Raw genomic sequence first — 26,841 nt, 5'->3', positions numbered from 1 at the left:
CTATGGTGGATACACACTCAACTTCTATTTGTCGCCGGCTCATGAATATTAATATAGTCAAGCTCACGCGTTCAGTCGTCACGTTTACCTTTCAGCCAATCAACTTAACGAGCGTCACGTAACTAATGAATATTCATGAGCCACGTCGTCGTCACAACATGAACACGCCCAGCCTTTGTGCTGTGTTACACACTCTCGTCCGGCAGGGGGCAGCAACACTAAACCCCGCGCGCGCACACACACTCAGAGGAAGGCGTTTGATAACAGGAAGGAAATAAGAAAGCTTGAGCTTCAGTCCAACAGATGAGAGTTACTCTAGAGAAGAGCTCTGGAGTCAGAGGAGCAATGCCTCTGCCGGGGGGAAAACAGATTTTCTGTCTTTTATGGGCCATCATTTTATTATCACAGTGGGTAAGTGTGACGACGCGCAGTTTGTTTATGTTATTGTGGCTGTAACTTGTGTACGTAATTTGTAGCCTAGGCTAGCACAAACTTCAAATAGCCAGACAGTTTCCAAGAGTTGGCAGATCACGTCTGGACTGGTCAAATCCCAGAAAGAAATGATGCGTATTGTTGAAGTCAAAAGCCCTGATTTTACTAGGAGATGTCTTTTTGTCGTTGGAAGAACGAAACGGGCTGTTTTCATCTGTTCGTTAAACTCCACTCGAAGCTTATGGACAGAGGAAATATGATTTGTCTATATCATAAGAATCATCTGTCAGTCCTTTCAGATTTACACAAGAGCACATGATGATCTAACCTGCAAGATCAGCGTTTAGTTGACTAGAAGCGCGGTTATGCTGTTTTTAAAGGAAGGGAAGAGAGCTGTTAAGCTGATTGATGGCTTGAGTTTGCGTTACGACACACTGGATGATGATGGATGTGTCCCAAAGCCTAGAGAGCCACCTGTGTAGGCAGCATTTTTTGGCCTTCGGATTTACTATATCCTGTGATGCACGAAAATGCTGTCTAGATGGGTAGCTCACTAGGTTTTGAGAGACAACCACTCTTTCACGTCGACTAGAAATAGATGCAGGAAGGGGATTACCTGTCTAAGTCCCAAGTTCAAGTGCTCTTGCTTTCATTTAGCATTTCCTTCAAAGAAACATGGGCATTTATTTTCATTTCGAGCTCCCTGCTTGTGTGTTTGTTGGGATGTAGTCCAAATCAACTGTCTAATCTCATGTTGGTTCAAAGGTGGCATACTCTAGCATGTGCAGCCACTGTTTGTTTGACACCAAATATGAAACATTCAAATCAACTTTCAAGACGGTTTTTTTTTCTTATATCGGATCATTTGACAGTGAGTCAGAAAATAATTTCTCCTTTAGCAACCTGAGACAAACATCACGAGTGTTTGGTAACCAAGTGATCCTAGTTGAGCTCATTTGTCCCATTTCCTAATTCTAATTTTAGGATTTCAGTGGTACCACTTTCATCACTACATATCAAGGCGGGCTCTGAGTATCGATTTTGTTTCAAATAATTTTTACTAAACTGATCATATTCATTAATATTCATGTAGAATACACAAATCTCATATTTAGTTTAATTGTCTAGATTGGCAATATGTTCAATCTGCCCTGTATTAAACAATATTGCTATTGTTAATAATAACCGCACATTAATCCATCAATATGCCTCTTCTAAAATTCAAAGTGAAATTAAAACCCAGGCTGTAATTTTCATGATTTGTTAGCATACCTTTTCTGTTGATTAAACTAATCTCTTTCTTTGTATTAACTCAAATTTTTTAGTTTTGAAGAACGCATATTTTTTTAAGGCAACCAGGTTAAGGCTACTTGCATTTTTATGTAAAACCAACAAATCATTTTTACAGTATATTTTTATCATTTCTCTACACGACTGCAGGTTAATCTAATGCTACATCATCCACAATAATCCGTTTTAAATTAAAATGACATTTTCTAAAGTATGTCCTTCATGTGTGTGAACTGAAGCGCTGTATTTGCGTTAACAAACCCCCCCCCCCCCCCCCCTTAAAAGGGCCTAGTGACGTCCTTGTTTCCTTCTGTCTAAATATCAAATAATAACATCTACTTTCTAGTTGTTTCTCAGTTTGTAAAGCTTCAAAGCCTACAGTTACTTTGTAACTTCTTCATTCTGACACTTTCACTTCTTATCTAAAAATACCCGTGGTCTGTCAAAATAATGCTGAAAGACCTGCGCTAAAATAAGCACTGGACCAACACACACACACACACACACACACACACACACACACACACACACACACACACACAACCTTGGACAGAAACACGTTTACTGTACAAAACACTGAGAATTCAAAAAAATGCAAGTTAGGCTATCAAGGAATCATTTTGTATTAATAAATATTACATTGTATTTGACATTTTGAAAATGTAAGTAGTACACGTTGCACAGATTATCTAGTTTGAATTAATGAAAGATTGGATAGTACAGCATAGTTTCAAATTGATTTTCCGCTCATATTTTCAGTGTTGCAGTCGAGACCAGCTTACTCGAGTCTGAGTCCGTGACAAGACCATACAAATATTGTCTCTGCATCCGCCTTGTTGGAAAAAAAAAGACAAGAAGCATCCCCTGTAAATCCAGCATCCTCCTTACCATCCCTGTTAGATGAACAGTGCTGTGTATATGCAAAACTTATGCAAATTAAATATTGAAATTATCTACTGATAATTAATGAGTTATAAATATCAGTGAATAACCAATCAGACCTCAATATTGTAACGCGCCCGCAGGCTTTCGTCATTTTCCGCGCTGGTTCTGTTCAAGATGACCAAAAATAATATGTGTGTGTGTGTGAGAGAGAGAGAGAGAGAGAGTCCGATGCTCTGTCATACAATACTACAGGCACATTATTTGATGAATAATGGCAGTGCAGATTTGTATTATACTCTAATTTTTTAAATACAAATGTTTTCAAAATTAGAGCTGTCCTCCCATTATATCCATATTTGCATATATATATATATATATATATATATATATATATACAGGTGCTGGTCATAAAATTAGAATATCATCAAAAAGTTGATTTATTTCAGTAATTCCGTTAAAAAAGTGAAACTTGTATATTATATAGACTCGGTACATGCAAGGTGAGATATCTCAAGCCTTTATTTGTTATAATTTTGATGATTATGGCTTACAGCTTATGAAACCCACAAAATCAAAATCTCAGAAAATTAGAATATTACATGAAATCACACAGTAATTACACAGTGATACCATGGTCATTAAAGCAGGTTTTGGTTCTTTTGGCAGTGTGGGCAGGTGCAAATCCTGCTGGAGAATGAAGGAAGCATGAAGTGCTCTGAACATGTGCTGGTAGACGGCTGCGTTGACTCTGGATTTAATAAAGCACAGTGGACCAAAGTCCTCTTTTCTGATGAGAGCAAATTTTGCATCTCATTTGGAAACCAAAGTCCCAGAGTCTGGAGGAAGAATGGAGAGGCACCCAATCCAAGATGCTTGAAGTCCAGTGTGAAGTTTCCACAGTCTGTGTTGGTTTGGGGAGCCATGTCATCGGCTGGTGTTGGTCCACTGTGCTGTCCACTCAACACAGCCGTCTACCAGGACATTTCCAGAGCACTTCATGATTCCTTCAGCAGACAAGCTTTATGGAGATGCTTCCTTCATTTTCCAGCAGGATTTGCACCTGCCCACACTGCCAAAAGAACCAAAACCTGGTTCAATGACCATGGTATCACTGTGTAATTACTGTGTGATTTCATGTAATATTCTAATTTTCTGAGATTTTGATTTTGTGGTTTTCACAAGCTGTAAGCCATAATCATCAAAATTATAACAAATAAAGGCTTGAGATATCTCACTTTGCATGTAATGAGTCTATATAATATACAAGTTTCACTTTTTTAAAGGAATTACTGAAATAAATCAACTTTTTGATGATATTCTAATTATATGACCAGCACCTGTGTATATATATATACTTTTTTTTTTCTCTACTATTTGTGTTTTGGAATTGACATTTGTTGACATTATTATATTTTTAATCAATTTCAGCCACATTAAAAGTACAAATATAATGTAATAATAGCACAAATGTGCATTTATTTCACATTATATCAACAGTATTCACTAACATATTTGAAAATAGAACCTATTGTTACTGACAAAAGCACTTGTTAGATTTCAGAGCACTTCAAATTTTGCCAAACTTATTTTGTTTTTCCAATACCATTCATTTCAAAATGGCTAATTATCATGTGACTAATCAGCCTGAGATATATTGGTCCATTACCACTTGTTAGTCAACTAAGGGTTTATTTATGCACTCTTCTAAATTAAGTTTATTAGTGACCTGGATTAGATTTGTGAACAATAGAATACTTGGGCTTGGCTGATATGATGCCTTTTTATCTCAGTCGTATGACTAAGAAGAACAGCGAGGGAAGATTCAGTTCAGTCTGTTTCTTATCAGTCACTGATAGTGTGATCAGCTGCATAAACTTAGCCGCTATGTTAAGACCGTGTCTTAAGAACTAGTTCGACCAACTAACAGTTAGACAAGAGGTGATCAGAGAATGATCTATCTTTTTTATTTAACTGGCTTTCAAAATTTTGGACCAGTTTTGAAGAAAAAACAGACTAGGTTAGGCTTTTTGGGAGATCTTTGTTTTGTAGGGGATTTCACATGTGAATGATCTGAATTTCTTCGGCCCAGCCTACTCATAGTTTCATGTCAATAAGTGAGTCATAAGGTTGTCCTTGTATCGTCCAGCACAACAGAGCAAACGGGGAAAAAGATATGATGACTCGGCTGTCCCAAGGTTTCCTGCGTAAGGGATGGTCCAGCCCTCAGTCACATGCACGGTCAAGTCACGCTCTTTTGTTTCCAGATTCAGCCTCAGCACAACAAAAGCTCGACAGTTCCTCAGTCTAAATGCCAGTATGTCATTTTGATTATGCATCAGTCAGAAGTTCAGACTGGGTGGAGACGCGGTTCTGCTGAATTCTAGTCACATGACTGCAAAACTGACGAAATAGCTGAGGAATGCACACCCTCTCTGGTTTCAGTGAGACTCGTTCACGATGAGTGACGTGGTTGCAGTCTTGGCGGGTTTATTGGAGGGATTTTTTTTCCTGCACCAAATAAAGTGAAATATCTTGTTATCTTGAAAGTAACCCCACAAATAAAACTGAAAAGGGGAAGAACCCTGATTTTGAGGAACATTTCATTTTAAACATCAGTGGTTGCGTGTCATGCCGAACAGATGCTCAGAGCAGATGATGATCTGAAAGATTAAGAAATACTGTGTTTATATATTGTTATTCCTAAACTATTGTTCCCAATGTCCGCCCAGGTGCATGGCCAGCACTGTATCTGGTATGGAGAATGTGGAAACTCCACTGTAGTAGAGGAGAAGAAGTTAAACTGCAATTACACAGGCCCTCCTAAACCTTTACCTGATGAAGGACTGGAACTGCTACAGGTAAGAGGACCTTCACCTTCACGACCGGTAGTCTGCTCTTCATGATGTGTCGTAGTGTTTAGAAGGAATGACAAAGCTGTCGTCATTTACTCACCTTAATTAGAAACATCCTAGCAACATGTTAAAACGGATTAGCAACATGCTAAAACATGTTAGCGGTGTGTTAAAACCAAGCGTGCCGCACAAGCCCTGAAAAGTGAAGCCAAAACGTCTCGATCGCCCCCTGGTGACTGGTCCTAGTATAGGTCATAAGCCCCGCCTCCCCGTGTTAGTCAACGGGACGTGATACCAACTAAACAATTAAATTACACTTCAAATATCTTTTTTCCAAAGGTGGATTCTTTCATTTGCTGTCGTTTTTATCACGCTGATGTAAGTTCAAGTGTCTGTTTCAAAAATAAGTTGGTTTTTCGTTAGTTACATGATGCGGTGGTGTAACGTCATGATTGACAGGTTCTCTGAGCGAAGTAGTCACTGAAGCACCACGGACATTTTTTTTCGGGATCTTCGGAGGACTGAGGAGATTGAATTTACTTTATTTTAACAAGCCTCTTGTCGTACTGCAATCAATTTTCAAAAAGGTGTGCAGAATGCACTCTCCCGACGAGAGTGAGGGCGGAGCGTTGACTTCGCGGCTTTACTTCCTGCTCACGACTGCGCAGGTCTGGTCCCGAGATCGCTACTGCGCAGACTCAAGTTCCAATATGTCAGCGCCATATCGGGACACTGGCGGCTTCAGTTCTCATCAATGGAAGAGAGCGAAGGGGCGTCGTCCATCTTTTTTTACAGTCTGGTTAAAACCTGTTAGCAGCTTGGGAAAACATCCTAGAAATGTTTTAGAAACATGTACAACATGTTAGCATCATGTTAAAACATGCTAGCAATGTGTTAAAACATGCTAGCAACATTTTATTGACTTCTCTGACCTTCAAACTTCAAGCTTTTCAAAGTAATTTCAAACTTTCAAAAAGTAACATCAAAGTTTGTCATCAAATTTTACTCCAACATTTGCTTCATGCCAAATATTCTTGGTTCTTAGACTTTCACTCACAGTTAATGACATGGACAAGGTGAACAGTCACTTATTTTATTTCTGTGGAGACAGGAAGAAGAAATATAAAACCCCCACCTCTGTCTGACTTCATAATATATACTAGGCTACATACAAGTTGAACCAAAAGAGATACATTTTAACTTAAAATATTATTTTCACAGCATTAAAGAAAATCATATGAGCTTATTTAATTTTATTTATATATATATGCAATGTATTATGCTTGCACTGTAAGTGACAGGAGCAAAACAGACAATTTAATACTTCATTGCAATTATTTATTTGATTTATTGTCAGAACAAAATTCACAATCGTGACACATCTAACAGAGACTCTTTTTTTTTTTTTTTTTTTTTCTTTTAACATGGCTTTAGTTTGACATTTCAAAAGGGCTTCTTCCTATTATCTCACATGTCAAACCACACAGTGACACATGCTGTAGGCAGTGTGTGAATGAAGACCAAGGTTTGAATCGATGTTATTTGATCAGTCACTGTTCAGACATGGGAGACAGTCACGCTTGGCATTTCCTGTACTTTAAAGCGTAGGAACCCCTAAAGCCCTGTAGACTACAGTAGGCAACGCTTCACTGGACTTATTAGCTTCCTTTTGCATGAACTATGAGAAGTTTCATTTCTACAACAACATCAGCATTAAGCAAATTGCTAAAGAGAGTGACTGACTGTTTTTTAGACCATCGTAAACACTTCTGTCTTCCGTTTCCCAGGCAAACGGTTAGCAAAGAATCAAATAAAAAATTGAATGGAATTGTCATCAAAAGCAATGATTCATGGTAAATATCACAAAAATATGTCCAGGTCACATTTGACCCCAAAATGAAAAATAATAAAAAAATAATTTTAGTATTCTATTTAGTATATAACTTTTTGCTGGTATTCTCATTCTCGTGATGCATCAGCATGTTTTACTTTTGCTGTGCTTTTTTTTTTTTTTTGCATTGCTTTTATTTTAGTAGACAAATTTCATTATTTTTGTTCTCATGGTTTGTGTTTTTTTGCTTTTACTGTTAAAGATCTTATAAAAAAGTATATTTTATTTATGTTTTGGAAAAGTTTATTAGATAAAAATAAGGGTCTTTTAAGCATACAGCAAGTTTAGTTTAAAGTCCTACATTTGTTTGAACTAATCTTTATATCATTTTTTCAGGAGCTCTGTCCTGGGCTGGTCTATGGGGACAACAGGGTTTGCTGCGACACCCAACAGCTCACGACTCTGAAGAGCAACATCCAGATCCCCCTTCAGTACCTGTCCAGGTATGGCTGAAATGCCTCTATGACGATACAGAGACAGTAGGCAGTTTGTAAATCGGCCCATTATTGAGTCACCAGCAGGTTATTGATTAATCCAAGTCACTTTTTCAGTTGAAACCAAACATGTACTTGCTTGACACAGTTTACATTGGGAGAGTTGCCCAGTTTATGGCAGTAATATAATGTGCAGCTTGAACTTGTCCCTGTTTTTGTGTGCCAGGTGTCCAGCATGTTTCTTCAACTTCATGACCCTGTTCTGCGAGCTCACCTGCAGTCCCAGACAGAGCCAGTTCGTCAATGCCACAGAGTTCTCTCCAGACCCGGAGCAAGACAAAACCAATGTGGTTAAGGTGTCCTATTACATCAGCCAGACCTTTGCCAATGGTGAGGAACAGAAGATGCTTGATTCATAACATCAGAACGGGACTGACTTCAGTAAAGCCCTTGATTCAGAAATGGTCAACAGTCCTGATCAACACTTAGTCCTCATCTCTGACAATGGGTCCTAAACTGCTTTTAAAACACACATTAGAAAACCATCTACTAAGTATTTCTTAGTGTTAAGGTTGTGCAATATATTGGTTATTATTATTAATAATAATAATAAGAATTCATTTTGGGCATTTTTTGTATTATTAGTAGTAGTATCTCAATAATACTTATTGTGGAAAAGATTAGCATTATTATTTGTTAATACATTAGTATTAGTATTATTTACATACTACTAAGAATAATGATAATCTTATCAACAATGAATAAGTATTTTTTGATGTTATTAATATTAACAGATAATTATTATTATAAATTAATAAATATAATAATAATTGTGGATACAATTTGTATTTATGTATTCGAATCATTAGTATTATTTCCATACTACTAATACTACTACTTATAGTTATAATAATAATAATTAATTGTGGTAGTAGTATTTCAACAATAATACTTATTGTGGAAAATATTATTATTTGTTATTAATAATAATAATAATAATAATTAACTGTGGATAAAATTATTATAAGTAGTAGTATTTACATACAACTACTACTACTACTAATAATAATTATAATTATTTATAATTATATGTTAATATTAATCATGTCAAATACTTATCATTGTTGATATTATTATTATTATTATTATTATTACACATTAATAATAATAATTGTGGATAAAATTAGTATTTATATATTAGTTTATAATTAGTATTTTTCCATACTACTGATACTACTACTACTAATAATATATATATACTATTTATTATAATATTATTTGATTTAATATTAATAATAGCAAAATAATTAATAATAACAAAATACTTAATTGTGGATAAGCTGATGATTCTTCTTATTATTCTTATATAATAAATAGGCATCCAGAATAAATTGGCACACATGTATATGTGGTGTTCTGATTTGTCCAGTCTTAAAATCAGATCATATCAGGACTTGTTTATTCCAGTTCATTTACATTTCAAAGCATTCTGTGGTCACTCTGGATGTGTATTTCTGCTCGCTGGTGAAAGATGCCTCGCTCGATCCTGACCTGGAGCGAGATAAAACACCAACGCTCTGACTTTGCACTCTGCATCACTCAGTACTCTGTTCTGGGACGCCATGAACGCTAGTGAAGTGAAACAAATGTCCCAGTACTGATATATAAAATTACTCGGCCAATCAAATTAGAGTACTGTAACTAACTGTTGTATAAAATCTGGTAGGTAACCAATATGATAGTAATTTATTTGACGTCTCTCTACAGCCATGTATAACGCCTGCAGTGACGTCCAGGCTCCCTCCACCAACGTCAAAGCCCTCAGTCTGCTGTGCGGGCGAGACGCCAGCGAGTGCACTCCCCAAAACTGGATAGAGTACATGTTCGACATCAACAATGGCCAAGCCCCCTTTGCTATCGACCCGGTTTTCTCAGGTACAAGCACTTTCAGAATCACAAGATTTCCTAACGAGTTTCAACTCATAAAACGTCTTTATAAGCTTCAACATTGTTACTTGAAGTAATCCACTCATTTTATTGCTTTCAAACTCATATATTGTTACTCAAAATCTGTTTTGCATCCATGACGCTTATATTCTCGAGATTGATTTCGGTGTTGAAAATGTTTGGTGTCCCCAGATGCACCCGTCATGAGCATGACTCCCATGAGCAACAGGACGTTTAACTGCACACAGTCTCTGGATGACGGCTCAGGGCCCTGCTCCTGTCAGGACTGCAGTAAAGCGTGTGGTCCCACACCCGTGCCTCCTCCGCTCCTTCCCCCCTGGACCATCCTCGGCCTGGACGCCATGACCCTCATCATGTGGTGCTCTTATATAGCCTTCCTCTTCATCTTCTTTGGAGCCGTGCTGGGAGCATGGTGTTACAGGCAAGTTAAAGATTTGTGAGGGACAGTTCCTCAAAACAATCTGACATTGCAGAAGGGTTTATTTGCATGATAAAGCACAAAACAACACACCCAGTGATGTTGTTTTAACCAAAACTCAATTGCTTAAAGCACCAAAGTCCAATGCTGACAAAAGGGAAACCAGCGAGTAAAAAGTCAATATATCACAGCATATTTTGGATGCTGCAAACTGAACATAAAAAAATCACAATATATTCATAACCCAGACATATCAGTATGATATAGTGTTGCCAGGTGTCTGCTGATTCCCATTCCTGGTAATTATTAGTCACTAACAGTGTCAGTAACGCATTATGAGTAACCCGAGTTACATAATCGGATTACTTTTTCAAGTAACTAGTAAAGTAATGCATTTTGCAGATTGTATAAACACAAAGAAGTTTGTTTCTAGAAGAAAATAGCGTCATAGTCAAGCTTGGGTAAGTTCAGTGATGGTTCATTTTTGTTGTAAAAAAAAAGTTATTAATTTAGTTAATTTATATATATATATATATATATATATATACATACAGTACTGTGCAAAAGTCTTAGGCATGTTAACAAAAGTCTGTGCAAAAGTCTTAGGCATGTTAATATATATATATATATATATATATATATGTATGTATATTTATTAAAATCTCCGCTCTTGAGAAAAACGTGATGTTATCGGTAATGAAACGCATGACTTTCCATAAAAAGTAACTGCACACCTATCAGTCCAGATTTGTTTGTTCATTGGTTTCATTTATTTATTGGTTCATTTTGTATTTATTTTTTGTTTATCTAATTACAGACGGAGGATGGTCACATCTGAATATGGCCCTATTCTTGACAGCAACCAGCCCTACTCCGTGAACTCTAATGGCACAGATTTTGTGGGTATGCAAATTATTATTGTATTATTTAAATAAATTATTTAAATAATTATAAAGTATTTTATTTATTCTTTAAACTTGATTATTAAAGTCAACTTGACAACTGCCCCACCGTGGTGTTATGTTGTTTTACGTGAATAATACGACACTAGTGAAGCACAAAGCGTTGTTTGCAGAAGAATTAATAGGTTAGCAATTAAATGTTACATCACAACCATGGAAATATTTGGATTCGTGTCGAATGAGAGAGGTACATGAGCCCATATATTTAAGCCATTAGTCGGCTTTGTATTGTTTTGTCACAGCCTATTATTATTGCAATTGAATTTTGTGTGTACAAGTGGTGCACACATCACCTTTAACATCCAACAAAATGATCACTTCTCCACAAACTAGCACGTTTCCTCCAGTCCTCAGTCCTCACTGAATGTGGTCCTTATTCCTCAGATGAAGCTACTTGCAGCGAGACGTTGGGCGAGCGTTTCGAGAACCTGCTGCGTGTTATCTTCAGCAGGTGGGGCTCACTGTGTGTCCGACAGCCCTTAACTGTGATCCTGACCAGCGTGGTGCTGGTGTCCATCTGCTCAGCAGGACTGTCCTACATGCGCATCACCACCAACCCGGTGGAGCTCTGGTCGTCTCCCAGCAGCAGGGCCAGGCAGGAGAAGGACTATTTCGACCAGCACTTTGGGCCATTTTTCCGCACTGAGCAGCTCATCATCACCACCACGTGGGATAATCCGGGCTTCTTTTCACCCCAGTCTGGACCAGTCATCTACTTTTCCCCCATGCTGAACATATCACTCCTCCATCAGGCAAGTCAACAAGTAGTACTGTGTAGGGCTGGGCGATATGGAGCAAAAAATATATCTCGATATATTTTGCTATATCTCGATATACGATATATATCTCGATATCTTTACAGGAAAAATAACCCCCCAAAAACTACTGCAAAAACAAATATGCCAAATACCACAAAGTCTTTTTTTATTGACGTGCAAATAGGTAGGCGGTTCATGTAGGAACAAAGTGCTTCTGTGACATTTTAAAAAAAAAAATATCCCTGTATACAAAAATAATAATTTAACTGTAAAATAAAGGAAGAAATAATACATATTGCACTATTTTTAATAAACCTGTATAGAAATATCATTACTAATTTTGGCAAAAAAAAAAAAAAAGCCATATAACCCCCCAAAACTGCACAACTGTAGAGTAAAACATTAATTTAAAAAAAAAGTGATAAAAATGCATCTAAAAATTGACATGATTGTTACAAAATCACAATGTCTGGGGCCTCTGGAGAACTCAGAACAACTGCTAGCATAAAGTTTAAGGTAAAAATAACTGCCATTAAATTACAGTATCTTACTACTATGCAATTAGATAAACTGTTCATTCATTACAATCACTTTACCTCTGTCTTTATCCACCTTTATCCTCTTCTCTTCTTTTTCACACTGTATATAGCAGAATAGGTAACTTAGGCTAATGCTAATTTATAATGTGTCATGTAAATTCGGCCATCCGTCACAATCAGGAAACTTTCACCGTGTCTAGACCTTGCGCGAGCTGCCAGGCCCGTTTCTACAGGGGAGCATTTTAAGTGTGAGTGCGCCCTCAAACAATAGCAATGCGATCTCGATTCAAACACTCACGCCATCTTATTCCTCAGTGACGATTCGTCAACTCTGTCTATTAAACCTTTGACAAGTACGATCACAGCGAACATTCAGATTAGCGTCTGCACTTCCGCTGAGCCGGAGAGAGCAGTTGTCATGTTTAGGTATGAAACGGCTTTGCGGAAATCATACAGTATCATAATTTCTGTCTTACAATAATTTAAATGATCACAGAAGTACTGGGGGAAAAATGTGTAGTTCAGATATAAACACTGATGTCTACGAAAGCGATCAGAATAGAGAAAATCACCTTTTGAAAGTAACTTGACATAAAGATTGTGTGAATTTCATCGTTGCACCAGTAGGTGGCGACAAGTGACTGTTAAAAATGTATTTGCCATTGAATCATTCATTCAAGAGATTCTTTAAAAAAAAATCCAGTAATGAAACAAGTGAAAACTTTGAGTGAGTCATTGAATCGTTCAATCAAACAGATTTTTTTTTAAATAATAATTCAAATAATTTAAATATTTTTAAATGGATTGCAGCAATTCATATTTTGCCAGAACCTCTACTGAATTACATGTTATTTTTAGTCGTCTATTCAGAACGGTGATCTCTATTTTAAATACAAATTTGTGATTCTCAATTTATCCAGAATTGTGCGGCTCTAGTGTGTAAGGTAAACCATACAGTCCCATTGATGATGGTGAATGTTAGGAAAATATCTGACAATATCTGATATATCAAGTATAACTTGAAAGCCACTTAAGTAGATTTGATGATGTTAAAATCTATTGTAGGAGCCTTTCACAGTGACTTTTTAAGCCTTTTTAAGTGTGGCTTAAGTGTTTTAAAACAGTAGGGTTTTTTTTTTTAAGTTACGTGAGTGAAATTTGAGCGATTTGATGTTTTGTTAATATTTTTAGTGTTTTCGATCTACCATACTCACTGTTTTTTCTGTGTTCTCCTCTCCTCTGTTTCCATGTAGGTGTTGGATCTCCAGACAGAAATAACAAATCTAAAAGCTGAATATAAAGGAGAGACGGTGACTCTTCAAGACATCTGTGTTTCTCCACTGGCTCCGTACAATGACAACTGTACCATCCTGAGTGTGTTAAACTACTACCAGAACAGCCATGAAGTCCTGGATCATTTGCTTGCTGACGAGTTCCAAGTCTACTTTGACTACCACACTCATTTTCTGTATTGTGTCAGGTGAGCTTTTCTGTTTGTTTTTTTTTTTTTGGGGGGGGGGGGGGGGTTTGATTGATGGAGCGCTGCAGTGATGATGTACTTTTGTAGGTCAACTCTGAATAGCATCACCCTGTTTCCCTCGACGAAAACGATAGGCTTTTGGATTATTGCAGAAAATAAGCTCTGTGACCAACAAAAGTTGATTATTCTTAATGTTTTGTTCATTATGATTATCTTCACAAATGAACACAACTTTAATGAATTTTGAAGCGTAAATGCAATCGGAAGAAGTAAAAAGCTAAACGTAGGCTATAAACGAAATACACTGCGGTCACACAACTTCAGCGTCGCCATTATTAAGCGTCAGACAACTCTTTCAGTCCTTAACATTTTCCCAGAGAGGTTGAGTTGGAATAGTTTGCAAGAGTGCGATTATAAACACATTATATAAAGTGCTATAATGCTAACTTGTTTCTGGGATTTGCCCTACGAAATTACACCATCCCTGCAACACTCTATTATGAATTATAATGCATTTGTTTCCATTAAACTTTGAACTTTGAATAAACTCCCAATACACTAAACTCCCACCTTTAGAATTTAGAGTTTTACTCAGGCTTTCTTACCTTTTGCTTTCGGTCCTAGTTCTCCCACGGCCCTGGATGACACGGGCCACTTTCATGACCCCTGCATGGGTACATATGGAGGTCCAGTTTTCCCCTGGCTTGTTCTTGGTGGATTTGAGGGTGAGTTTGACAGGACTGAACACAAAGACAAAAGAACAAAGACATATTTGTGATCTTAAAGTCCCCCATGTGGTGAAAATCCAGCTTTTAATGTTGTTATATATTTATGTGGGAAATTATATGTCTATGTGGTGTTTTTAAGACAAACCATGTGCAAATTCACAAGTCAACACCATTGAGTATTTTCTCCTCAAAACTGCATTGAACTTTGCAAAGACAGTCTCAAAATACTGGTAAAATTGAATGGTTTTCGGTACCATAGCAACAGCTGTTGTAACTATTGTTTTTATTTTACTGTTTGAAAACAATATTAAATAAATGAAATTAGTTCATTATTAATGCTTTTAATTGAGTAAAACATTAAACCAAGCATGTAGCCTTCAAATATTGTTACATTAAGTAAAAATTGCATTAAAAATATCAAATAAGTTGGTAATGAAATGAAAAACAAAGGTCTGGCAGGTCCATTGCACATACTCTTCAAGACATAATGCACAGATCTATTTTGACATACCAGATTTCTTTGTCCCGTCCATTGCTGTGGTAATCACTATATCAAACATTGCAATTTCAGATTCAGTCCCTCGTTTTAATGCGGTTGTCACTAACGAAACTTTGCAGCGTGTACAGCCGAGTGACGCAACGACACCTGCATCTACAGTCGATAATTTTTGTTTCTGTTTTGTCCTTTTTCATATAAAGACAACGCCTACAACAATGCCACAGCTCTAGTGATCACCTTTCCAGTCAACAACTACCTGAACGACACTGAAAAATTAGGCAAAGCTTTGGCGTGGGAGAGAGTGTAAGTGTGTTAAGTTAGTAAATCTTATGAATAGGTGATTATTTATGAAATAAATGATCTGATCTAGAATGACAACTACTGCTTACAAAAGATATAACAAGCATTTAGGAGTAACTTTATTCATACCTCCACAGGTTTATCGACTTTGTGAAGAACTATAGCAACCCCAACCTGATCATCTCGTTCAGCTCGGAGCGCAGCATCGAGGATGAGATCGACCGCGAGAGCAACAGTGATGTCACCACCATCGTGATCAGCTACGTCATCATGTTCGTCTACATCTCGCTGGCTCTGGGACACATTAATAGCTGCCGGAGCCTGCTGGTAAGACCCTCATGACTCTCCATTCTGCGTGTGGCTTTAAGTCTAAAGGCCCCGATATACTCTTAGAGGTATAAAGAATTTGAAATCATTTTGCAGAGATGAACTGTTAGCAAACATCCCGACACCCCCCACACTGCCGATAACGGCGTTTAGATGAATATAGAAATAAGTGCCGCACACTTTCCCCTCGATAACAAAATAAACGTACAATAACAATGACATTAGTGAAAAAAACAATCTGATCATAGTGGTGTGGAAATGTTTGCACCAGCTCTGCAATTCAGCTCTTCAATCAGGTCACGCTATTTTGATTTATACAGCACTTTGTACAACAGACTTCTGCTTGAACGCGAGCAGCTTTACAGTATTAAACTTAAAATCAATGTCGCTTTCAATTAGAATTACAACTTCATTTTCTCCTATAAAGCAGCTCTCCAGTGTGTTTCAACGGGAAGTTCATATTGGCAAGCTGTTTCGAACTGCCTAAACAAATTCTAAATTAACTTTTCTTTCGAAGCGATCTCACACCAGTTTGTTCTTTTCTTGAAGTATATCAGGGCTTTAAAACTTTGTATTTCTTCATACAATTCTGAATATACCACAAAACTTTTACTGTTTAATCTTCAGACAGTGACACTTTAATATGAAAATGTATAAATTTCCCTTAGCTAATACTTTGCCACATAGCACATTTTTATATGTATTATTAATATTAACACAGGTTTTTCATATTGCAGTTCAGAATTCTGTTCAATTCAGAATTAAAATTTCCTGATAATTTACTCACCCCCACTTCATCCAAGATGTTCATGTCTTTCTTTCACGTTTTTGAGGAAAACATTCCAGGATTTTTCTCCATATAGTGGACTTCAGTGGGGTACAACCAGGGTCCAAATTGCAGTTTCAGTGCAGCCTCAAAGGGCTGTACACGATCCCAGCCAAGGAACTTATCTTATCGGCCATTTTCTAAAAAAATACAAATATCTATACTGTTTCACCACAAATGCTCGTCTTGCACGTCCACGACTTCACGCATTACGTAATCACGTTGGAAAGGTCAGGTGGTAAACTGATGTAGGTGGAAAACGTAGGATAGGGCGAAAAACTTCAAAATCGTCCAACGTTGTTATTCCTTTTATTATTATTTTTTTTTTAAATTGTAAAGGGCGTTTGACTTGGTCTTTGCACATTCGCTTTGTAAACACAACTTTGCTTTTAACCCCGGGTAGAGAAACGTTTCACACTTTGTAATTTTTAAAGCGGGGTTAGCACAGTTTTTTACTTGGGGTTTTATAAACCGGTCAAGTGATCCATTCAATGACACTGACACCACAAAATAAGAAGGGTTTAGGAATTTACAGTGTGAAACATCAGTTTATAAATACCCAGGATTAATTGTTAACCCTGGGTTAATTCTGAGCAATGTAAAGCAATTTTACCCTGGGTTTAAAATGACCCACGGTTGACCATTTCAATTTTGAAAACCCTTATTGAAGTACAGATCTATATTTTCTCTTTTCTTTGGCTGTTCTTTCGCTCATGTGAGTGCTGTCATTAGACAGACCTTGCATGTTCTCATCATTTTATTTGAAATACTGCATTTGAATGTGTGGTGTACAGGTGGACTCCAAGATCTCTCTGGGTATCGCTGGTATCCTGATCGTGTTGAGTTCAGTGGCGTGTTCTCTGGGTATCTTCAGCTACATCGGCATCCCCCTCACGCTCATCGTCATCGAAGTCATTCCCTTCCTCGTGCTGGCCGTGGGTGTGGACAACATCTTCATCATTGTGCAAACCTACCAGGTGTGTGGTGATGTCTTTACAGATGTTAGCTCAAACGTGACATTCTGAGAAGTCCTGTGGTTGTTTTGTTGATGTCAGTTGACTTCTTGCACTTAAAATAACTCGGGCGAGCATTTTTAGTTCCTAAAAAGTTTGGTTCCACTTCATCATTCGTAAAGTTGTTGAAGGTTGAGATTGTTTGCCTTCGTAATAGATTTTTGTTTTCTTCAGAGAGATGAGCGGATGGCGGAGGAAGAGCTTCATCAGCAGATTGGCCGTATCCTCGGAGAGGTGGCTCCCAGCATGTTCCTCTCTTCGTTCTCCGAGACAGTTGCTTTCTTTTTAGGTATGTCGACCTGCAATTGACTCCTTTATTACTTACGAATGATCGTTGGATCGTTTGATTCTCATTTCCCTTTCCAGATGCCGATAGTTTCTGTTTCCATGTCCACAGGTGCTCTGTCCACCATGCCTGCGGTGAGGACGTTCTCTCTGTTCGCTGGTCTGGCCGTCTTCATTGACTTCCTCCTGCAGATCAGCTGCTTTGTGTCTCTGCTGGGCCTGGACATCCAGAGACAAGAGGTGAGAGGTCAAAGGTCACACCACTTCTAGCTGTGGGAGAATAGAGAATTAAAGGAATAGTTCACCCCAAGACGGTTCAGTTCATGACCTCTCAAGTGACGTTGGAAATGTCACACGTGACATAGGCGGCAAAAACTGCCCCATTGTTTACAAGAGGAGCTTACATCCCAGATAAAAGGCTTTTTTTAAAAAAAAATTTTATACAATAAACTGAAACACATACAGAAACAACCATTTGTTTTGGTCAGAGCTTCTTATCCACACTTGCCTACATTACGCGTGACTTTCCCAATGTGTATACGTCACACGTCGTATACATCTTGGATGCCCTTGGGGGGATTTAAATAATTAGAAAATGTACATATTTGTGTGAACTATTTCTTTAAAGGAGAACTCCGGTCAATTTTAACATTGAGCTCATTTTTTTGTAAATTTGGAGTGCTGTCAATACAGAGAACAACGACAAAAATCGGTGTTGCCTACACCGTGTTATCCTCTTTTTAAAATTTGCACCCTGTTGACTTCAATGGGGCAAGTTTTAAACCTGCTTTTAGCCTCTTAACATCCTTGATGTGTCATTACAAGTGCACAGCCATGTGAGTGATTCCTTCGGAGTGAACGCGGGTCAATCTGACTGCAGTAGATGTGAAAGATATGAATAAAAGTGATGTTATTTCAGCCAGCGCACATACCTGTATTTACATCCTGTTTTCGGTTGAAGTCCATAGTAATCGATTGTCGAGTTCACGCGCATGATCATAGGTACTAAACCAATGCGCGTGAACTCGACAATCGATTACTATGGACTTTGACCGAAAACAGGATGTAAATACAGGTATGAGCGCTGGCTGAAATAACATCATTTGTATTAATATCTTTCACATCTACTGCAGTCAGATTGACCCGTGTTCACTCTGAAGGAATCACTCACATGGCTGGTGCACTTGTAATGACCCATCAAGGATGTTAAGAGGCTAAAAGCAGGTTTAAAACTTGCCCCATTGAAGTCAAAAGGGTGCAAATTTTAAAAAGAGGATAACACGGTGTAGGCAACACCGATTTTTGTCGTTGTTCTCTGTACTGACAGCACTCCAAATGTACAAAAAAATTAGCTCAATGTTAAAATTGACCGGAGTTCTCCTTTAAGGCCTGTTCACCTTAAGAATGATAACTATGAAGATAACGATAAAGATAACTATATTAGCGTCCACGCCATCAGACAATATCGTTCTGTTTATTCTACTCGCGCACTGCAGTTTTGCGCCTGTCTCTTTAAATGCTGGAGCTCTTAAAGTGGGATAGATTCTGATTGGCTGTCAATGTTTTTACCGCTCATGAGCTGATATTGTTTCTCTTGGCTGTTATCATTATAGTTGTGGTGTGAACTCTGCAGTTTTTTTATATTTAGAGCAGTTTTTAGTAATTATCATCCTTGGTTACTAGAAACATAATGTAAAATAATGAAGTGGATTTGAAAATAAAATGCTTATTCACAGCTACCGATTTCATTTGTCAAGTAACAAACTTTTTTTGAAAGTAGCATGATTAGCTTTTATACCATTGTATTTTTAAGCAGCATTTTTTTTTTGTATTGATATGCGAGTATGAATGGTCTGATAATGATTTGAGATGCTTTAAGATATTCGGCTTATGTTTTTGTTTTTCCCCCAGGCGAATCGGACGGATATATTGTGCTGTGTAAAGTTGCCTGATGGACCGCAAGAGAAATCCGAAGGTTGTCTGTTCCGTTTCTTTAAGAAGATATACGCTCCTTTCATCTTAAAGGATTGGGTGCGCCCGCTGGTGGTAGGTGTAAAGCAACTTGATATTGTTATATATTATAATGTATTATCATACTTTTGGTTCAAGGTATACATTTTATCTGTATGCGTTTTATGGGAATTGAACCCATGACATTGGTCTACCAGTTTAGCTAAACATGGCAATAATGTACAAATAGAGTTCATCCTCCAGTTCAGGTTTCTGATTCTCATCTACAGGTTGCTGTGTTTGTGGGAATGCTGTCATTTAGTATAGCCGTTGTCAATAAAGTGGAGATTGGACTTGAGCAGACGTTGTCCATGCCTGATGTACGTATATATACCATTCTTCACATTGTTGACAGACAATTGCATTCTAAAGAGACAGATTGAACATAAATCTCCCTGTCGCAGGACTCCTATATGCTGGATTACTTTAGGAATCTGAGTGAGTACCTGCACACCGGGCCGCCCGTTTACTTTGTGGTAGAGGATGGACATGACTACAAAACATCGGAGGGCCAGAACGCGGTGTGTGGCGGAGTCGGCTGCAACAACGACTCTCTAGTCCAGCAAATTTATGCCGCTTCTCTCTTGCATAACTAGTGAGTGACACTTTTTGACTCCTTTTCAGTGAGGAAGAAGTTTCAGTACACCAGTGTTGATTTATTATCATTTTATTCATATTTTAGTACATCAAGTTAACCTAAATGCCTTGGCAACAAGCTGAAATAAAATGTATGCATATATTCAGTTAATATTTATTTTATTTCAAGTTTAAAAAAATAATTGGGTTACACTTTATTTTAAGGTGTCATTGTTACAGTGTAATTATATATTTAAGAACTGAGTAATATTAATTAACTACATGTACTTACTATAGGGCTAGGGTAGGATTAGGGTTTGGTTGAGGGTTAGTTGCATGTAATTATGCATAATTTACCATTAATATTATGGTAAGTACATGTAACATATGTTACAAGGACACTGTAAAATAAAGTGTTACCAAAAATTGTGATGTTTCAGTTAACTACAATAAACAGTTTTTTACTTTATTTTTTTAGTCCCTTTTAGTGTAGGAAATTCCCAGAAAGTTTCCGAATTTACTAACTGCTTTCAGTTTATGAATCACCTCTGTCAGATCAATATGGTAATATCCTGTGTCGCAATTTCAGCACTAAGATCAGCAACGTCCCATCGTCCTGGCTGGATGACTACTTTGACTGGGTGAAGCCGCAGTCGTCCTGCTGCAGATATTATAACGCAACAGGAGCTTTCTGCAACGCTTCAGGTAAACCATTATCCAGCGAATCAACAGAGCCTTGACCTCCACTGCACCAGAGGACCTTTATGCTTTTGACATCAGATTCCACTGTACAGATCACACTGTTCTTGGGTCTTTGAACTCACTCTTTGCAAATAGATTTCGATGGGAATTGTTTGTCATGATATATGTGCATATATCCTTACAATCAAAGCATTTTTAGTATCAAATTGTGGGTTTTTTTTTAATGGATAGTTCACCCAAAAAAAATGTATTTTGTCATTTAGGGTATGTTCACACTTGTTTGGTTCTCTTGGTTCTTTTGGTCTGGATCAAAAAACAAAAAAAGATAATGATACATTTAGTCCTTAATTCGTTTAGCGTTCTCACTGTCCTTTTTAACACCGAACCTAATGATACAAAACAAAAAAAAAAGACTTTTATGATGTATATTTTGCGAAGGAAAGTACCGAACATCTAAAACAATGCTTTGCTGGGTTTAACTCACTCCTTTTATGTGCGTTTTATGATGGTATTTTGACCAGCTGAGAACTCGTGAAGAGTTTATCAAATGTGTAAAGTAGTCGAATCCCTAGTGGATCATGGAGACATGGTTCAGATGCCTGTACCAAACTGTGATGGGCAACATCGAGTCTATGACGAGAAAAAAATAGTTTGCTTGAGCATTCTGTCCTTTTTAGGGTCACATCTTGTGACATCACGTCCTACTTTGGTTGGTTTACATGTCTTTGGTCCGTGTTGTGTTCATATTTCATTCGAACCGCACCAGAGTTAATTTGTAAGTGGCCAGAGACTCATCTTTTCAGAGGTCTCGATCCGCTTGTTTGATGGCACCAGGTCAGTTGATCAGATGTGAACTCAGCCTTACTCGCCTTCATGTTGTTCCAAACTTGTATGACTTCTGTGGAGCACAAAAGGTGTTGACAGAATTTTTATTCTTTCTTTTTTTAAAACTTTTGCTTTTTCACTGTATCTTGATCATGATGGGTTTTTTTTTTCATCAGTGGTGGATAAGAGCTGCGTTCACTGCAGACCTATGACCTCTAGTGGGAAACAGAGGCCTAATGGTACCGAATTCATGCACTTCCTCCCCATGTTTCTCTCGGACAACCCGAATATCAAGTGTGGAAAAGGGTAAGTTTACATTTTTCTATGAGCAGATTTGCCATCCAGTACATGTCCACCATCCGTTTAGCGACCATCTGATGTATATTGTACACAACAACTTACATTTTTGCTGAAATCGCAAGCCGTGATTGGCTGATTGTATGCGATTTTCAGGTTTTGGGTGCATTGGGTTTTACCAGTAAGCAGAGTAAAAACGTTTTGCACAATTAGCAAATAATTTAAGTGTTTTGTATAGCAGGAAACTGGTAAACTTTTTAAACATTCAGGTGTTTTTGTCCACTGAGACTTCTGCATCTGCATTATTTGATTCTTCACTGTGAAAACATTTCAGTTTTTAATTACCAAAACGAAATGGTCTTTCATTCTTTTTTTTGTGAAAGACTTGCATTATTTTAAATGATTCTCTTGAAGAAAAAAGCTTTGGGAACCCTGTTGTGAGTAATAACTCCTTTTCTTTCCTGCGCAGCGGTCATGCTGCGTACAGCACTGCTGTGGATCTGAAAGAGAACGACACTGACGTAGGCGCCACATACTTCATGAGCTATCACACCATCTTAAAAACATCAGCTGACTACATCGACGCCTTGAAGATGGTGCGAGAGCTTACGGACAACATCACGCAGGCCATCACACCGCATGACAAGAGTTACCGTGTCTTCCCTTACAGGTAAACACACCTTGAGCATGAGATGATGTCTTGCTCTGTCATTTAAGTCTACCCAAGATGCATTGCATTTGTGCAGGTGTGTCACTAGGCTAAACCATCCTTACTGTTGAGCCCTGGCTTCAGACAAACTTGAAAAGAGATCCGTGCTGTTCTGAAATAAGGATCCATTCACTTTAAGTATCAAAACAAATGCTTAAAAAGAGCAGCAGAGTCAAAGTCACATGGACCGTTCAGGAAAGCAAAGATCATCCTTAGTGACCCATAAAGCGTGGTGAAATTGTGCAAATGTATCATAAATCTAAAACTCTATGAATGCAAACTGGTGTGTCCTCCTCATGAGGGTCAGTTATGTAGGGCTGCCCTTTTTTTTAGGCCTCACCATTTGTTATGTAATAATACTAGGATTGTCAGTTGTCTATCACATTTAGAGCCAGATTCACTAACAGCTTGCGCCAACGCAAACCCTCTTTTGGCGTTAAACTACTGTCAGGATTTACTAAAGACACGCTGTGAAAAATTAGTGCTGAAAAGCGTGGACAGGACGTGGTGCGTATGCATTTATAGGAGTTTCCCTTTCAGATGCTAAATGTATGGGAGGAGAGCATTTAAAGTCCCCCTGGGCTGAAAATCAAGTTTTTAATGTTGTTTATATGTCTGTGTGGTGTTGGTGTCTTGTCGGTTTCTGCTGTAAAACATGAACTCGCGATGCCTTGACAGTGGACAATACCGGCTTTTGTGACACAACGTGTTTAGGGTTCAGTCAATCTTGTCAGCCGTCTATTTCAGATGAGGAGATTAACGTTCTAAAGACACACCGGCAGACAGTATGGTGTGTAAACGAAAATGCGTGCTTTTGAAATGCGTAGATGGTCGTGTGGCATCGATTCATCGTATCGTTAGACGTTTCATCGATCCATATCAATGTATTGTTACACCCTATAACCAATCAGGTCAACGAGTGATCATCAACGAGTGGATCTCTGAACTGGTGTGAGTGAGTGGAGGCGGGGCTAGTTTGCATATTCATAGAACCGCGTATACTAAATGAGGCAAGGGTGTAGAGTTACATTCAAGCTGTTTTAAGGCATGAATATTTTTTTTTAAAGGAAACATTTTTTAAATGTCATTTTGGTGATCAAAGATGAGTTTTAAGGGATACAATAATTGACTACAGGGGGACTTTAAATGAACTTTAAAGGTTTGCGCTAGTCAATTTACTGGTATTTGTGCCATTATTTAACAGCCAAAAAAAGCATGTCTTAAACCAGACGCTAATTTACTCTGCTCTTAATAGATTGTGTTGGCCATTATGGAAATGATCCGGCTGCGTCTGTGTTCTTCAGTTTGTGCGTCGCCAGCCCATCAGCACTTTTTGGGATTGTGCTCTCAGGGCCAGATTTACTAAACAGGGCAAATTAGCATAAGTAATTAACTCGATCATCATAGCCCCTGCCTCATTTGTACATTCCTTTTTTTCCCCCATGGACAGTATATTCTACGTCTTCTATGAACAGTACCTCACTATCGTCTACGACACTGCCTTTAACCTTGGTATGTCACTGTTGGCCATCTTTGTGGTGTCGACGGTGCTCTTGGGCTTCGAGCTGTGGTCGGCAGTGCTGGTGTCCTTCACCATTGCCATGATCCTGGTCAACATGTTCGGAGTCATGTGGCTGTGGAGCATCAGCCTCAACGCCGTCTCATTGGTCAACCTTGTCATGGTGAGTGAACAAAGGAAGAGTGTTTTGTGGGATACACATCTGTTGAAGTTTTGTGACTGGAACCCACTATGATATACAATATTTGGTAACACTTTATTTTACAGTGTCCTTGTTACATATGTTACATGTACTTACCATAGTAATAACAGTAAAGTATGCATAATTGCATGCAACTAACCCTCAACCTAATCCTACCCTAACCCTATAGTAAGTACATGTAGTTAATTAATATTACTCAGTTACAATGTAATTGCACATTTAAGTACTAACACCTTAAAATAAAGTGTAACCCAATTTTTAAAGCACTTTAGGAATGCTTGTTTTGATTTTCAACAAATACCATTAAAACTCTGCACACGTAATTATTTATGGAGAAATGTGTGGCCTATTGTTGTTTTTTGCAGAGTGTTGGCATATCCGTGGAGTTCTGCAGTCATATAGTGAGGGCTTTCTCTGTCAGTACGAGGAGCTCGAGGGTGGAGCGGGCGGAGGAGGCGCTGGCACACATGGGCAGCTCTGTGAGTCATGTGACCTACTGCTACACAAACATACACAAACTACATAATGAGTGCAATGAAGCACCTTCTAACATGCTGATCTGGATCCGCAGGTGTTTAGCGGCATCACCCTCACTAAATTTGGTGGGATCCTGATTCTCGCCCTGTCCAAATCCCAGATCTTCCAGATTTTCTACTTCCGCATGTACCTTGCAATAGTCCTGCTAGGAGCCACTCACGGCCTCATCTTCCTGCCGGTGTTACTCAGTTATGCAGGTAAATCACGACGTTTTAACATTCACAATTTGTCGCAAAGGAGTCGTTCACCCAATATTGAAACTTACAGAAACTCAAAGACAACCCGTCAAAATAAAAGTTCGGTTTAACTTGAAGAAATTGTGACTATTAATATTGTTACTATTGTACAGAGGAATGTACTTCTACAAGTAATAATATTAATAATTATGATAATACAATTATTAAAGCTTTAAGGAGTTTTACACAACTTCCGTTGTGCAGCACTTTGTGTGTTTAATCAAATGAAAATTTTGCAATCCCTTTTATTTTGTGGCAATTTGATTCGTTTTTTAAAATGTAATGTTTTATGCCTTGATTTGATTACCACAGTTTTTGAGAATACATTGGTATTAAATCATAAATGCAGAACAATTAAAACAAACTATTTCATTTCTGAAATAAAACATTTCTTAGTGCTATATTATTGTAAAAATATTGTGTTAGTTTTATGAATTCAGTTGATTTATACATGCTTTAAGTATTACATTTTAAAGTGTGTGTTTGTGACAAATTTAGGTGGGAAAAAGGATTTTAAAACTGTCTTTTAATAATTAGTTAAATTGTAGAAGTTCCATGATTTTAAGTTTTTTTTTTTTTATTAAAATTTTTAATTTAACCATTTAATCTGAATGGAGAAAACTTAAAATGAAAAATAGCTGAATCCAGAACAAATAAAATGTTAGAAAAATGTATTTTAATAATTTCATAGGGCCCTAGATTTCTGAAGCCTTCTGAACCAAATGATAAGCTTATGTGAATAAAGGAATGAACATGATGAAAAATATATTTGTTTTGACGCAAGAAGTTCTAAAAAGGTTCGTTCTTCTCACAGGCCCATCTGTAAATAAAGCAAAAGCAATGGCTGCTCGCAACAGGGTAGTGGGTTCAGAGAGAGAGCGGCTCATCTACTAACGCCTGGGACGCTGAACCACAGCTTTACATTTCCATGTTACACGCATAGCAAAACACTTCGGCAGACTGAACTCAGGACTCTCCTCTGGGTGTTCAGAAGCTTTCCCTTTCAACATCCACCAAAGAAACCTAAACTCTGAAGGACAGACTTTCAGTATTGAAATGATACAGTAAGGAGAGTCGGCATGTGGGAGAGACACCAGTCATTTCCTTAAATGTGTGTAAACATCCAAAACAAGCTGTAACCACATGTAACGCTGCAGTCATTGTGGTAAACCAACCTAGACAACAAAGGAGACGAAAGTATCAAGAGGGCAACGTTTTTGTTTGTATAAATGTGTATAACTAATCATTTTTATTTATTTGTGTGAATTCTTTTTCATTTTTTGTTAGCATATTTCATTTAATTACTGTCAAATTCACAAATAATGAAAGAACTGTCGACAA

The 26,841-nt window shown here is 37.8% G+C and overlaps 1 protein-coding gene across 1 annotated transcript; it reads left to right on the top strand.

The window, feature by feature from the left end:
• Positions 1-245: 245 nt before the first annotated feature.
• npc1 (Niemann-Pick disease, type C1) lies at positions 246-26,841 on the top strand. The gene is made up of 25 exons (XM_079876015.1): positions 246-411; positions 5,337-5,465; positions 7,687-7,793; positions 8,011-8,174; positions 9,552-9,719; positions 9,924-10,173; positions 10,988-11,073; positions 11,517-11,884; positions 13,683-13,909; positions 14,534-14,634; positions 15,337-15,439; positions 15,574-15,763; positions 17,384-17,566; positions 17,777-17,891; positions 18,000-18,127; positions 19,799-19,933; positions 20,128-20,217; positions 20,302-20,492; positions 21,063-21,178; positions 22,177-22,306; positions 22,767-22,967; positions 24,457-24,688; positions 25,093-25,206; positions 25,299-25,461; positions 26,315-26,841. The coding sequence occupies exons 1-25, from the start codon at positions 304-306 to the stop codon at positions 26,392-26,394; spliced, it is 3,879 nt and encodes a 1,292-aa protein (XP_079732141.1). The 5' UTR covers positions 246-303; the 3' UTR covers positions 26,395-26,841.

Source organism: Squalius cephalus (genome assembly GCF_949319135.1).
Source record: "Squalius cephalus genome assembly, chromosome: 7".
Taxonomy (NCBI): Eukaryota; Metazoa; Chordata; class Actinopteri; order Cypriniformes; family Leuciscidae; genus Squalius; species Squalius cephalus.
The sequence above is the reverse complement of the archived record's forward strand: the minus strand, read 5'-3'. Positions and strand labels throughout refer to the sequence as shown.